Source organism: Cydia fagiglandana, chromosome 27, assembly GCF_963556715.1.
Source record: "Cydia fagiglandana chromosome 27, ilCydFagi1.1, whole genome shotgun sequence".
Taxonomy (NCBI): Eukaryota; Metazoa; Arthropoda; class Insecta; order Lepidoptera; family Tortricidae; genus Cydia; species Cydia fagiglandana.
This window is the reverse complement of record NC_085958.1, coordinates 5,849,836-5,864,884: the sequence shown is the minus strand read 5'-3', so window position 1 is coordinate 5,864,884 and position 15,049 is coordinate 5,849,836. Positions and strand designations below refer to the sequence as shown.

The following is a 15,049-nucleotide window of genomic DNA, read 5'->3' as shown; positions in this document are numbered from 1 at the left end:
ATACTAAACTTGACTTAGAACCTAAACTTAAAGAATTATTAACCTCAGACGTCGCAATACATTTTATGACTTACGGCGCGATACGGGAAATGAATTAGAGATGCACAAGATATGAAATAGTAAAGATATGTGACGCTCCACGGCAAAAGGTACCATTGCCCAGGCTGAATATTGGAGCGGCGTTAATAAAAAAGCGTAAGCGTCAGCTGCCATAAGGTACCTTTTGCGGTGGAACGTCACATATCTTTACTATTTCATATCTAGTGAATATCTATAACTTTATGGGAATCAATAGCAATACCTGCAATAGATTACTCACAAAGGTTCATGCTTTCTTCAAAAGTATTAACTTTTCTTTCTTGTCAATGAAAAGCAAAGAATACAATTATTTTCAAGCTTCCACTTTCAGCAATAAGTATTGGAAAGTAAAGGTATTGGACATTTTATACCTTTCAGGCTATAAATATCAAGGTCAAATATTTCAATTTCGGTGAGACCCTAACTCAAACCCTAAGGTCACGCAAAAGCGGACCTGAGCAAAAAAGATAATTTAAAGGTTTTGGTATCACGCCTACCGGGAATGATGGATTTTAAAACAATGATCTTCTTTCAAAGATCATTATTATTATTAAAAAATGTAATCAACCGTGTAACCGGTATCGACCGTGTGAAAATTTTCATTTATTTTACAAGGGGACAAAGTTGTTGTTTAACCGGTCGTGCTAATATTGATACCAGAGCAAGCGGAAGATTTCAAAATGGAATCTCGAGCGTTGCGAGGGTTTCAAAACACGAGGGTTAAACAAAATTTGCCCCCGAGTGAAACACAAAGTTTTTCACCACACCAACCCGAACCAAATATTAAATGTAAAATATCAAACAAAATCAAACCAAATCAAATTCAAATCAATGTTATTAAATATTTATCATGCGAAATTATCATTTAAAAGTCAATTCTACCAGCAAACTTAAGAAAGCAACTCAAAAGTTGCATTTGATTATTTTGCCTCACATGTGAATAAAATGTAACTTTGCTGTCAGTTTTTGAAGTGATTTTTTTTACCGGAACCCCTAGTGTAACTTTCATTGGATAGCATGATGTGCGTTCGTTATGTATATGTTTGTATGGCATTTTTAACAGCGCGCCAAGCGGGAAGTTTTGGAAACTCAGAGTTCCATACAAAAACCCCTAGGGTACTTATACCTATTTGATACCTTTTTGTTATTGTACACAATTTGTTTTAAAATTATCATTGGACAATCATGAGTTATTGTACTTTTTGTCTTTGTGTATAATGAATACATTTTTCAATGTTGTTGTTTTGTTTAAGCAGCTATAGTTGCTTTTTACAAATCACATGTTACGTTCTGTGACAATGTACAAAAAAACCTGTTAAAAACAATACAAATACAATTGTTATTATACAACATCAATAATAACAAACATCGATATTATTATTACAACAACCAATTATCATAACATAACCAATCTATCCCCTCCTGACACATAATATTTAACAAAAATAGTCATTCGAAAATAAACTCAGTTGCATATGTTACAAAGTGTATTTTGGAATCGTTTGATACACATTAGATTATAACTGCCCGATTCGAACTATAAAATACGAACTTTAATAGATACATGAATCTAGGATATACCTGGATCTGGCATGAGTGGTGGGGGTAACTGACAGAACGGGATAGTCTTATGTATCTTTCAGTAGGAGTAGCAGAGAAAGCGGTATTATTGCTTGTCCTTGTCACAGTCTCACTTTTTGTTTGTTCCCCACCTTTTTATTAGTATGGAGAATGGTGGGCAACAAATGAATTCGACCAATCACAGTGTCGCATTTGCGTATGTTTTGTCCCTCACGGAGGCACGCGTATGCCCATAGACCTAGGATTCGCTTGTTGCGTATACCACTTCTATAGGATGCTACTTCTATGACAGGACCAGTCAAGTGAAACTGTCACTAACGCCCTACACACGCGATGTCAACATAGGATGTCCCTCACGGAGGTACGCGTATACCACTTCTATGCGATCCTACCTTCTAAGAATAGATACGATATAGATTGTCATGTATCAGTTTCAAAAGTGACGTCTTTGTTGGAAGAAACGTTACATTTGACACTGACATATCTAATCCATATCGTTTCTAGATCTATTAACTGAGGTATCTTATAGTTCGAATCGGGCCGTAAGAGATAGACCAAGCTATACCAGCAGCGATTTTGATAGCACCGTGCAAGCGTTATATTAAACGTCATCATTTCATAGTAATATGACGCTTAAAATAACACTTGCACAGTCCGTGCTATCAAAATCGCTGTGAGTTTGCTTAGTCTAACTCTAGGAGTTTCAAACCGAATGGAACAAGCTAATAACAACTTTATTCTTTATAGAGAAAGTTGAAATTCCATTGAAGGAGTTATGTAGTTTTAATATTATATTGAGTCTCAGGAAGGTATAGAAAACTAAGTAAACATTAATTTACTCAAGATCTCCATTTCCATTAAATCTACTATTACAGTTATATACTTACGTGCTCGTTGTTACCTAAAATCGTATTATTTATCACATACAATACTAAAACTAACTAAATTGTCAATAACGTCTGCGTCAAAGCAGGGACGGTAAGCACAAAGAATTTCGTACATTGACCCCTTATTCCTATCTCTATCGTATCGTTCTTCGCGCTTAGCGTTCAGACTTAAGTAAATTATCCTCTTAAAAGTCTTGTATCTCATGTCATTAATATCCTTCTGTCTTCCTTGTTTCTTATTGTACCTTCAAAAACTTTATTTTCTGTTTAGATTTTTAACACGGTCCAAAATGCTTAAATGTCTTTTAAAAATTCGACTTTGCAGCAGTTCTTATATCACAAGGTGCTGGGGATTTGGCGCTGATGGCTGTCTGTCTCTGTCATTCTCACTGTTGTCTCTATCCACATTGAAACTGCTCTCTTTTTATTTTGTCTGTTTCTAAACTTCTACCTTTACTCAGCCGTTTTTTTGTCTGTGTCGTGTCATATTATTCATGTACTCTCATTAGTACTGTCTTTATGCCCTTACTGTCTGTCTGTTATGTCATTTTGTCCATATCTTCCATGTCTTACTAAATGTCAAATCCAACGTAATAAAGATTTTTAACAGGCCAAAAGTGAAAAATACAAAATGACGTCGATTTTCCTGCTTTTTCATAGTTTTTACCTACTTTAAATGTAAGCCTTAGTCTTCCTATGAGTGTCATACTCTGTCGTTCTTTATGCTTTTATTTGACGTCTTCCCTTTTCTTTTTTTACCTCCAAAAACTGATTACTGTTGTTGTATTGTCTTTCTCTAACCCAACGTAGACTTTTAACATAGTCGGTCCAAAAATTAAGAAAATAAAGAAAAAAAAAAATTCTGTGTCGTTTAGAATTATAACTTTGTAGCAGTCCTTATAGTATCAACTTACGCTGGCGTATCAACTTGCGGCGGGTGGTCTTGCCCCTTGACATTCTGCAGCTGCTTGTTGTGCGCGGTCGGCGTGCGCTCGCCGGGCGCGGTGGAGGCGCCGGCGGCGGCGCCGGCGCTGCTGCCCGCCGGGGACTTGGGGCGGGGCTGTATGTCTCTGTCATTCTCACTGTTGTCTCTATCCACATTGAAACTGCTCTCTTTTTATTCTGTCCGTTTCTACACCTCTACCTTTACTCTGCTGTACTTTTTGTCTGTGTCGTCTCTTTATTCATCTACTCTCATTAGTCTCTTTGTCACTGTCCAAAAACTTGTTTCCTCTGTTTTACTATAAGTACTGTCTTTATGCTCTTACTGTCTGTTATGTCTTTTTGTCCAAATCTTCTATGTAGCTTGTCTTACTAAATGTCAAATCCAACGTAATAAAGATTTTTAACAGGATTAGACCAAAAGTGAAAAATACAAAAAATGACGCCGATTTTCCTGCTTTTTCATTGTTTTACTTTTAATGTAAGCCTCTTTCAACTTACGCTGGGGTGCGGCGGGTGGTCTTGCCCCTTGACATTCTGCAGCTGCTTGTTGTGCGCGGTCGGCGTGCGCTCCCCGGGCGCGGTGGAGGCGCCGGCGGCGGCGCCGGCGCTGCTGCCCGCCGGGGACTTCGCGCCGGGGCTGCTGGTCGATGTTGTCCTGGGGATGGGCGTTTAGTGTTAGTGGACAAGCTGTTAGAAAGGAAGAAAGGAATCAAAACCCAAAAAAAGGACGAAAATATAGAAAAAAAGGAAAGAAAAAATTAAGAAAGGAAGAAAATAAGAAGAAAGAAAGAAAAAAAAAAATAATGAACGAAAATAAGGAAGAAAGGAAATAAAGTTGGAGGAAAGATAAAGGGAATGTTTGCTTTTGTAATGTATTTGTGTGTTTGACGACCGGTCTGGCCTAGTGGGTAGTGACCCTGCCTGCTAAGCCGATGGTCCTGGGTTCGAATCCCAGTAAGGGCATTTATTTGTGTGATGAACACTAATATTTGTTCCCGAGTCATGGGTGTTTTCTATGTATATAAGTATGTATTTATATATATAAGTATGTATGTCGTCGCCTAGCACCCATAGTACAAGCTTTGCTTAGTTTGGGGCTAGGTTGATCTGTGTAAGATGTCCCCAATATTTATTTATTTTCACCACACCAGCTCGGAAAGGCTTACTTTGCACTTCGAAATCGAATAGCAAAGTTGCATTTTATCCACATGTGAGGCAAAGTAAGCAAATGCAAATTTTGAGTAGTTCTCTTATGTTTGCTGGTAGAATTGACTTTTAAATGATGATTTATTTAGATGATAAATATTTAATAACATTCATTTTGATTTGATTTGGTTTGATTTTGTTTGATATTTTACATTTAGTATTTGTTTCGGGTTGGTGAGGTGAAAAATTTTGTGTTTCACTCGGGGGCAAAGTTTGTTTAACCCTCGTGCTTTGAAACCCTCGCAACGCTCAAGATTCCATTTTTCGAACCACTCGCTACGCTCGTGGTTCAATTTTGGAATCTTTCGCTTGCTCGGGTATCAATATTAGCACGAGCGGTTAAACAACAACTTTGCCCCCGAGTGAAACAAATAACTATTATTTATTTATTTGTCAATTGTCTTTACTGGTGTTGTTTGTTTTTCCTTGCACCATCTTTTAATGTTTCTGTTTGGGCCTATAGTTGACTGGTAGATAATGCCCTTTGGCATTAAATCCGCTATTTGTACATGTGTATACGTTGTGCAATAAAGTTTAAATAAATAAAAGAAGAAAGGAAGGGTGAAAGGAAAATTAATATTGTAGGATAATTTTTCACAGACCACAAGACCTATAAGCTCATTGTCTTGTATTGTGGGTACTAGACGACGATATATGACTATTGTATAATGTAGAGAACATACAAAACATCCATAAATATGGAACAAATATTTGTGACGTTATCTATGAAAAGGGACCTTATTGTCGATGGCGGTTACGCCATTTTTAACGATGCTCCGATATAAATACAATGCCGCGCGACGCTGTGCGGCTTAAGCGCCAACGACAATAAGGTCCCTTTTCATAGATAATGCCCCATTTGTGATCAACACACGAATAAATGCCCTTACTTACCACGATTTACTTTTGATGACCGGTCTGGCCTAGTGGGTAGTGACCTAGTGACCCTGCCTCTGAAGCCGACGGTCCTGGGTTCGAATCCCGGTAAGGGCATTTATTTATGTGATGAACACATAAATTTACTCCTGATTCGTGGGTGTTTTCTACATATGTATATATCTATATAAGTATGTATGTCGTCGCCTAGCAGCCATAGTACATAGTACAAGCTTTGCTTAATTTGGGGCATGGCATGGTATAATAATATACTCCGCCTGGTACTCTCTTCCCGTCTTTTCTAGGTCACCTGACTGACACAAGCCTACGTCATCATGCGACAGCGCTGTATGATAATATGCGATAGCGCTATATATAGCGGCCATGTTATTGTGACGTAGGCTTGTGTCACTCTGGGAAGAGAAGACCATGTTTTATTAGACTATGGTTTGGGGCTAGGTTGATCTGTGTGAGATGTCCCCAGATATTTATTTATTTATAATGTCGGCTGATGTACACATCGTCGATAGCCTCTCGCCGAGTTTCGACACCGCTCCGATCCAATCGGAGAAGCGCGAGACGAGACAAGAGGAAAAGCGAGACGAGAAGGGAGCAGCATCTCTCGGCCTGGGGGGCTACCGCCAATACCGAAAATCGTCAATTGCGGGCAAATATGACAGCTAAAACACGTTTTCTTACCGCGAAGACAGCAGTCATCGAGCGGCCCGTTCGAAAGACGATTGATGTCATTGATGGACTAGAAGATGGATCTGTCTCGGGGTGTCGACGATTGTGCACACCCCGCATAACACGAGGATAAAGTGCCTGTATTGTTTAATCTGTGGCTCCCTCATTCTTCTTAATCTGCCTAAATTACTATCTAAACTTGAGTCATTATCATTATTTTTTAATTTAAACTTCCAGCAAACAATTTTCTTGGTAAATTACTTTCGCAATTGTGTTTTATGATTTTTACCATATTTTTTGCTAAACAGCATTTTAAGGTAGGTACCTATCTCAGCCAAATGCGAGTCAATCTCTGCTTGAGGGTTACATATCATCTATTTTACCGTAAGTCTACTATTGTCATTTTTAGGGTTCCGTACTTCAAAAGGAAAAAACGGAACCCTTATAGGATCACTCGTGCGGCGTCTGTCTGTCTGTCTGTCCGATCATTCCCCCCCCCCCCCCCTTTTATCTCCGAAACGACTGGCTCTAAAATTTTGAAAAAAATACACAAAATAGTTCTTTACCTAATAGATGACTGGCAAACCTGTTAGAAATGTGCAGTCAAGTGTGAATCGGTCTTAATTACCTACTTTGTTTTTGATCCGACCCCTACAGACGGGTTTTTTAAATACATTTCATTCACGTGCCGCAAAATGCCGTAATCGTACGTTTCCGTGAAAATGCGATCCCACCAAAAACATTTTCATGTAAAATGTTGCCAAGACGAAACCATAAGGCTCGCAAGTCGCACTTAGCCAAGCTTCTTACTCTACAAGCCCTAACTTCACAAACTCTTCACCTTAGTCAAAATATGTGGCTTGACCATTTCGTCACATGGGCGTAAGGTGAAAAATTTATTCACTTTTCATTATTTTTTATTATAAATACACCCCGTTATCTAATGCTCAGTTTGGGGGCAAGTGATGGGGCAGTTGCGATAATCAATGTCTGGAATGAATGTCTAGAGCATTCACAAAATAAGAATTTTATTTTGACAAACAACCCTTTGTAGATAAATATGAATCGACTAATAATGTGAAGCAACATCACTATTTGCCCCCAAACTGAGCATTAGATAGCGGGGTGTAATTATAAAATAGTTGTAGCAACAAAACGGCCAAGCCACAAATTTTGACTAATGTGTAGAGTCTGTGAAGTTAGGGCTTGTAGAGTTAGAAGCTTGGCTCTACAAGATTTTGATAACTTTTTGTCAGTGTGAGCCTTATGGTTTCGTTTTGCTTGGAACGATACATCACTTTGGTAGTCTTCACCTAGGGAGTAAAGTGAATAACTTCGAATAAAGCATACTATAGTAGTTTGTGTTACAAGGGAAAATGATATATTTCCGTCAAGGGCGTACATTTATTCCTGAATGAAGCGATGGATTCTACAATCTAGAATCCTGAGTGTAATGAGGGATTCAAGTGTTGACGCCCAAGACGAAATATTTTTGATACCGTGTGACACATACCTACTGCTTTTCATATCAACTATGAGGAAAATTAATAAATCTTAGTGTTGACAATCTGATGCTTAAACAGATTATTTAAGCTAAAAAAATAATGTACAAAAAAATGTAAAAATAGTGTGCTAGAACAGAAAAGTGTTAATTTGATCCCTCCTAGCAGGGAGGAAAAGTACCACTTTGATCCCTCCTAGCAGGGAAGAAAAAGCTCTTTTCCGAATAGGTGGTGTGAAAAAGTAATACTCACTCAAGCTGCGCTCTGCAGGATCCAAGATGGCGATACATGGAACAAAAAAAGTATATATTAGTGGTCGTCGTATACAAAATAAACCTATAGGGTTATCTTATCACAATCAAGATAATCTCGGCAATTTATTTCCAATAGATGGCGGGTTTAAAGCCTGACAAGATTGACAAAAATGCAAGAAGAAATATTTAGAGTACACATTGAACTTTTCCGCTGTTAAGAGTGTTATTTAAAAAATGGTTGATTTTAATATAAGAACACTTAGAATAATAAAGACACACCGACCGCACGTTTTCTTTTTCTTTTCTTTTGTATTCTATGACATCTTTTAGACATCACAGGATACAATGACGATATGTTTAAGATCTAACCTGTCAAATTTGACATTTGCGCGATTCTGGAGATACTCTTGAACGATTTCCATAGGATATAACTCAGAGATCTAATTCACATCTAATCTCTATGTAACGTAAAAGTGACATTGGTTGCCCGAATTGCGCAGCAAAAGAGAACTAGTTGATATCTAAACTATCGGCGCGATTCGGGAAATGACTTAGAGATTCACTAGATATGAAATAGTAAAGATATGTGACGGCCACGGCAAAAGGTACCATTGCCCCGGCTGAATATTGGAGCGGCGTTAATAATAGCGTAAAACGCCAGCCGCGATAAGGTACCTTTTGCCGTGGAACGTCACGTATCTTTACTATTTCATATCTAGTGAATCTCTAATTCATTTCCCGAATCGCGCCGTATAATGTATCTAGAATGGATCTAGTACGTGTCGTCTCTTGTAAATATCTTGAAGTTCGAATACGGCAGTCTATCAATGTTTCTATTCCAGCCATTCTCAAAGTGTGTTCCGCTGAACCCTAGGGTTCCGCAAAGCCTCTGTTGGGGTTCCGCGAAAATATACTTCTAATAATAAGAAAAAAAACCAGCTCTTTTATAGGTATATCTGGTCCACAGTGATGAACGAACATTTTTAATTTGGGGTTCCGTCAAATATTTCGCTTGCCGAAACGGTTCCGTCGCCAAAAAAGTTTGAGAACCGCTGTTCTATTCTATGCCCAACGTCTGTGTGGTCGGTGTGGACCCGTCCGCGGTTTCCACTTAAGCGCTATTGCGTTCTGCTAGATATATTGCTCCATTTTTCTTTTTCATTTGGTACGCTATGGGTGCCATTTGTATTGGATTTAAATCATTATAAAAATGAGGGAAGGAAAAGACAAAATATTGTGTTATACATAATTATATTTTTTTATACATAACAAGTTAATATACCTACTTTATTGAAAATAAAAATAATCCAAATTAAATACAATATCGATCCATAGCGCAGGATTCGTCATAGTTGCCATGTATTATGTCGGCGGCCGATCGTAAGGCCCCCCCCCACGTATCTGGCGTCTTTCGAGCGTCGGCGTCTGTCGGCGTCGGTCAAGCGCTATGGAAAATGACGTCGCTGCGCAGTTGCGTCGACGCTGCGTCGATGTTGCGTCGACGTCGGCCATAGAATTGTAGACGCCGACGCTCGAAAGACGCCAGATGTGGGGGGGGCCCTAAGATCAGGCAGATCGTAATGTTCCTGTGTAATGTTTTGACGATAGTCACATTAAACCAATACATAGGTAGGATAGGTTCGTTAGGTTGCTTCATATGTCCGAAGGGCAAACTGCCCAGAAATAGGAGCCCCGCGTAGCGGGGCTCCGTCGACTCAGGGAACGAGTCAAAGATTTTCACGTTTCACGATATGCCTAGGAATTTCACGATATGCCTGATCTTACGATCGGCCGCCGACATATATATCACTTTAATGACTCCTTAAACCAGTTGAGGGTAGATGAACAATTGAACACATTACACGATCAAATAATGTACGAGTAGGTTAGTCAGGTCGTTCAGTGACAGATCCAGGCGGTTTTGTATTTGGTCGGTTGGCCAATAAACCAATAAACTACTCGAAAATGTACAAATTGTTTGTATACTTTTATTTAAATATCTAAAGATACAGAATATAGGTATATTTATACCTTGTGCTATACATACAGATAGGTAAGTATTTTTCGCCGATATTGCCTCAATTTTACCTGCATTTGCAATGGATAGTGGTTTCAGATTCTAACAGAATTGAAATAGGCTTCTAACAATTTCCTTGTGCATTGAACGGAATAATACTCCAATCAACGAAGATTCTAGTCTTAACAGGAAGGTGTACGGTCGAATAGGCTTTTCTAGATTTTTAAATGTATTTAAATACAAGACATTAACATGTATTCCTCATCGTGTATGTGGCTTTTTTTAACAACAATTTTGTGTTGTTTTGTTCATACGAGTATTGTTGTCAATGAATATAGGATATGAGCTAAAAGCGCTGGTGGCCTAGCGGCAAAAGCGTGCGACTTTCAATCCGGAGGTCGCGGGTTCATACCCCGGCTCATACCAATGAGATTTTCGGAACTAGTGTACGAAATATCATTTGATATTTACCAGTCGCTTTTCATTGAAGGAAGACATCGTAAGGAAACCGGACTATTCCCAATAGGATTGGAAAAATATTATGTATCAATTTATACCCTTTTTTACACAAATAAACTATTCTATTCTATTCTAAGGCATAAGTCGCATTCGTAAAAACTAGTGCCGCCAATTCTTGGGATTAGTTGCCAAGCGGATCCCAGGCTCCATTGACCCGTGGCAAAAATCCCGGGATAACGCGAGGAAGATCATGATGATAGGATATGAGCCAAATTGAACAGTGAATTGGCTCAAAAGTCGTTAACAATTTTCAACCGAGAACTTCGAAATTTCTTAACACAGTTCTGCATCATTTGAAGAATATATTATTGTGATGTAACAATATTGAGTTCATTCTTTACCTAAGATGTTATGTAGCTTATGTACTTATGTATCATATCCCAAGAACTTATGTATCTTAATTTAACACCAACTGCAACGCATTTCGCTAGCAATCGTATTGTACCTATAGTCGCACCAATAAAAGTCTGCAGCGGATTTGATAGCCCACGCAGTGAAAGTGTTATGTATACGTCATAATTTCAAAGAAGTTTGACGTTTAAAATGCAAAATGTTGCAGACTTTTTACAGTCTGACTATAGTAGTAATAGTAGAAGTGTAGTAGTAGTAGAAGTAGTAGTAGTAGTAGTAGTAATCACTTTATTGCACACAACACAGGTTACTATCTATAGGTTAGGTTAGGTATTGTGTTACTTGGGTGTGTAGTTACTTCCCACATCGCACACAATAAAAGTACGAACGAGATACCTTGCAAGTGAAGTCAAAATAAGACAAAATTGAGTCGAAAGTTGAGTCCTGCTAGGCTATTCTGATGTCTCACTCTCTAGTTACCCATTTACTGACTAAGCCATAGACTGCTTTATATTATAACAGGATTGAACAGTTCCTCACTGATTGGACTATTTAGGTGTCCGTCAGCCTAGCCGGTCTCGTTAGCTCGGGCGTTTGCCTGAACTAGTTTCGCTAGCCGTTTACTAAGCCATAGACTGTTTTGTATTATAACAGGATTGAACAGTACCTCACTGATTGGACTATTTAGGTGTCCGTCAGCCTAGCCGGTCTCGTTAGCTCGGGCGTTTGCCTGAACTAGTTAGTCGGTTAGCCGTTTGCCCGCTGCCCACAAATCACAGATACTAAGAGTTACTAGATGCAGGGCCCTATTTCACCATCGTGACAAATGTCCCATTTCTCGACATCACTGTTACTGACCTCACAGGCCTTTTTTTACAGGCTACGGTAACCGCTTACCACCAGACGGGCGGTGTGGTTGTTTGCCACCAACATGTTAATTAAAAAAACTCCACTATATCGCCAGTAAATAAGTATTTATTTTGCGAAGCTAATGACAATTGTCACAAGAAATACGACAATTGTCACGAAATTCCGACACAGAACTCATTTGCTGTCAAGAATTACCGAAAGTTCTTTGAAATCTTGTGACAATTGTCATTATCATCATATCATCATAAACATCACAAAAGAAATAACTGCTTTTTGCCGATATAATAAAGTTTTTTTAAATAATACAATGATGGGGACAAACAGGAATACGGCCCGCCCGATGGTAAGCGATAACCGTAGCCCATGGATGCCTGTGATGTCAGCAACAATGAGACTTGTCGAATTGTCGCACCTGTCACGTTGGTGAAATGGGGGCCTGCATACAAGACTCGTTGTCACTGCACTCTCATACTAAATTAGTATAAAAATAAATTGTAAACTAACACGATTTTCACTCATACTTATGTAACTAACACGGGACTTATAGGCCAAGCAATGAGAAGTTATACAGGGTGTAATTTTTTACGTGATACAAAATATGTTTTTCTAACTCCATAAACAACTAGCAATTGAATGCTCCTACTCTCGTTAAAATCAGACAATTTTATTTTTATTTTTTTTATTTTTTTTCGTGATATTTTTTGTACTTTTAAAGGATATTATGATATTAAAACAGCTTTAAAATGTAAAGTGAACTAAATTACTTTTCAAAGTAGCGTAAATCACAAGTCATTAAACATTTTTTGTGATTTATGCTACTTTGAAAAGTAATTTAGTTCACTTTACATTTTAAATATCTTATAAAGCTGTTTTAATATCATAATATCCTTTAAAAGTACAAAAAATATCACGAAAAAAAATAAAAAAATTAAAAAAAAAATTGTCTGATTTCAACGAGAGTAGGAGCATTCAATTGCTAGTTGTTTATGGAGTTAGATAAACATATTTTGTATCACGTAAAAAATTACACCCTGTATAGAGGGAAATGCTAGGAACACAATTTTTGACTACGTAACTTTGTTTGGACTAGTTAGGAGGTGAACATATCAAAAGTCCCCGGCCGTAGCCCCGGTGCTGGGGGGTAGAGGAGGGAAAGAAGGTCTCATTTTTCGGTTTTTCACTTATATCTTGGAAATTTTGCGTCTTAGCGACCTGACTACCAAGACAAACCAAAAGCTGATAAAATTTGTTACAAGTTTTATTCAGTCAAATTTTTCGATATCTTGAATAGTTTTTGAGATATCCGCTCTTGAAAGTTTATTTAGGGCTTTCAATTTTATCTTGATATCTACATTAGTGACGCTGCTAGACATGACGTTTTTTGAGCATTCATTTCCTGACCTATTAATCGCGTAAAACTTACGTTTATTTATGGCCTGACGTTTCGAACGTGACGTTACGTTCATGGTCACAAGCAGACGTAAGTTTTACGCGATAAAGTCCCGTCCCAGAATAAATAATAGTACTAGGTACAGAAGACTCACTCTAACAAAACGCGTCTGTTACGATCAGGACAGATATGGCCGCTAGGTGGCGACAGCGCCACGCGCGGCTTATGGCAAACCCCAAAATTGGGGTCGAACGGATGTACTTTTAGCTACCTGTAGCAAAGCGACGAAATCGCGGAGTGAGCCACGCCGTCCCGTGTTAGCTATAAAAGTATAAATTGTAAAGTTCAAGTACTTATCTTAATAATCGGACTAAGTGTCCGTCAATCTAGGTGGCGTCATCATGTCAGAATGTTCGCGATTCCATGACGTCTCCGGTAATAGGTATTTTACAAGCTTTTATTTACTTTCACCTGGCCCCAATTTCACCACGGCTACAATTGTCAGTGACATATGTCGAGCGACAATTGTCAAGCGACAGGTGACATATTACAATTTTATAAAATATTTTGTATAGAAATACTTACAAACATGACAGGCATTTTGCTACAATTGTATGTATTACAACTATGTTGTGAAACAAGAATTATTGACGTGAAACGTAGGTAAACGTCTTTAAAAACCCGTAGAGGGGCTCGGATCAAAAACCGATGTAACGAAAAAGTGTTATGGCGCGGCGGCTAATATCTCCGAAACTATAATACCTATAAACATAGTTTTGACACAGATGTGTAGAAGAAAGTAGCCATTACTCGAAACAGCACGTGCCGCTGACATAGATGGCGCTGATTCTGCGCTAGACACGACGTATTCGGAGCAAAAATGACCCCTATTTTCAGTGTTCATTTAGTAATGACTCATCAGCCCATTAACTGATTTCGGTAAAATTCATGTCATATGATAGACCTTACTTTATTTTAATGAAATATGAGTAAAATAAAGTACGTGGAATTATAATAAGCTGTTAAAAAATAAAAATGTGACAGTTTTTACAGAATTTTTATCACTGCTCTTGTTTGAGGCAACCGTGTGCGAAACAAAGGGCGCAAAACTGACAAAATATACCTGAAATAGTAAGATAAAGCAATAACGGTTCTTTTAATACCACATTCACCATAGTAATACATGCTCATCTCCTCAAATAATGCATTAGCATCATGGCGGCGCGAGTTACTTTGATAGAACACATATAACGTATGACGGCTGCTTGACAATCCCGAGTTCCTAATGCTAGTAAGTATATAATAATCTTAGTTAGGTACTTTCTGATGTAATGGGTAAAACATAATTTGGAAAAGGTCACTTCTGTGGACAATAGGTACTATAAAAGGTAACGACTGTGGTTCATATATATCCGGTTTTTCTCATTTGAGTCTCAAGTATTGAATGAAATATTCTGCCTGTAAAGGTGCTGCGTAAAAAATTGCTTTTAGATTCCCTTAAATGCGATGGCTACAGGAAAAACACGAACGAGTTTGCTATAAAACGTGTATTACCCGTATAAAATATCTATTCTCGTAATTTTGGTGTGTTATTTACAAAAAAATTGTACCTAATCGTTACATTCATTACTCCAAAATGAATTGATCATTTAATTATTTAAATAAGTGTGACGCTGTAATTAATTATTTTAAAATTACCCATCAAATGCTGTATTCAAGTTCATCTAGATACAGCGAATCATTATGACCCCAAATCATCTTTACAGATAAAATTTAGATATTACTCAAAATTATTATAATACATCACGCATTCGCGAGATGTGCGACTTCGGTATTCAAACACAAAGCAATAGTACAAGAGTCTAACTAAATGCGAAGGTCGAAGG

General features: G+C 38.0%; 1 protein-coding gene across 5 annotated transcripts in view; it reads right to left on the bottom strand.

Moving 5' to 3' along the window:
* The window catches only part of LOC134677883 (synaptotagmin-7), an 836,427-nt gene that overhangs the window by 66,989 nt on the left and 754,389 nt on the right, over nt 1–15,049 (bottom strand). For all 5 annotated transcript variants that reach the window (XM_063536318.1, XM_063536319.1, XM_063536323.1 and 2 more), the window contains 2 exons: nt 8,015–8,026; nt 3,990–4,146 (listed from right to left, as the gene is read on the bottom strand). In XM_063536318.1, the coding sequence (XP_063392388.1) occupies nt 3,990–4,146; nt 8,015–8,026 (169 nt within the window). The remainder of the gene's footprint in view (nt 1–3,989; nt 4,147–8,014; nt 8,027–15,049) is intronic.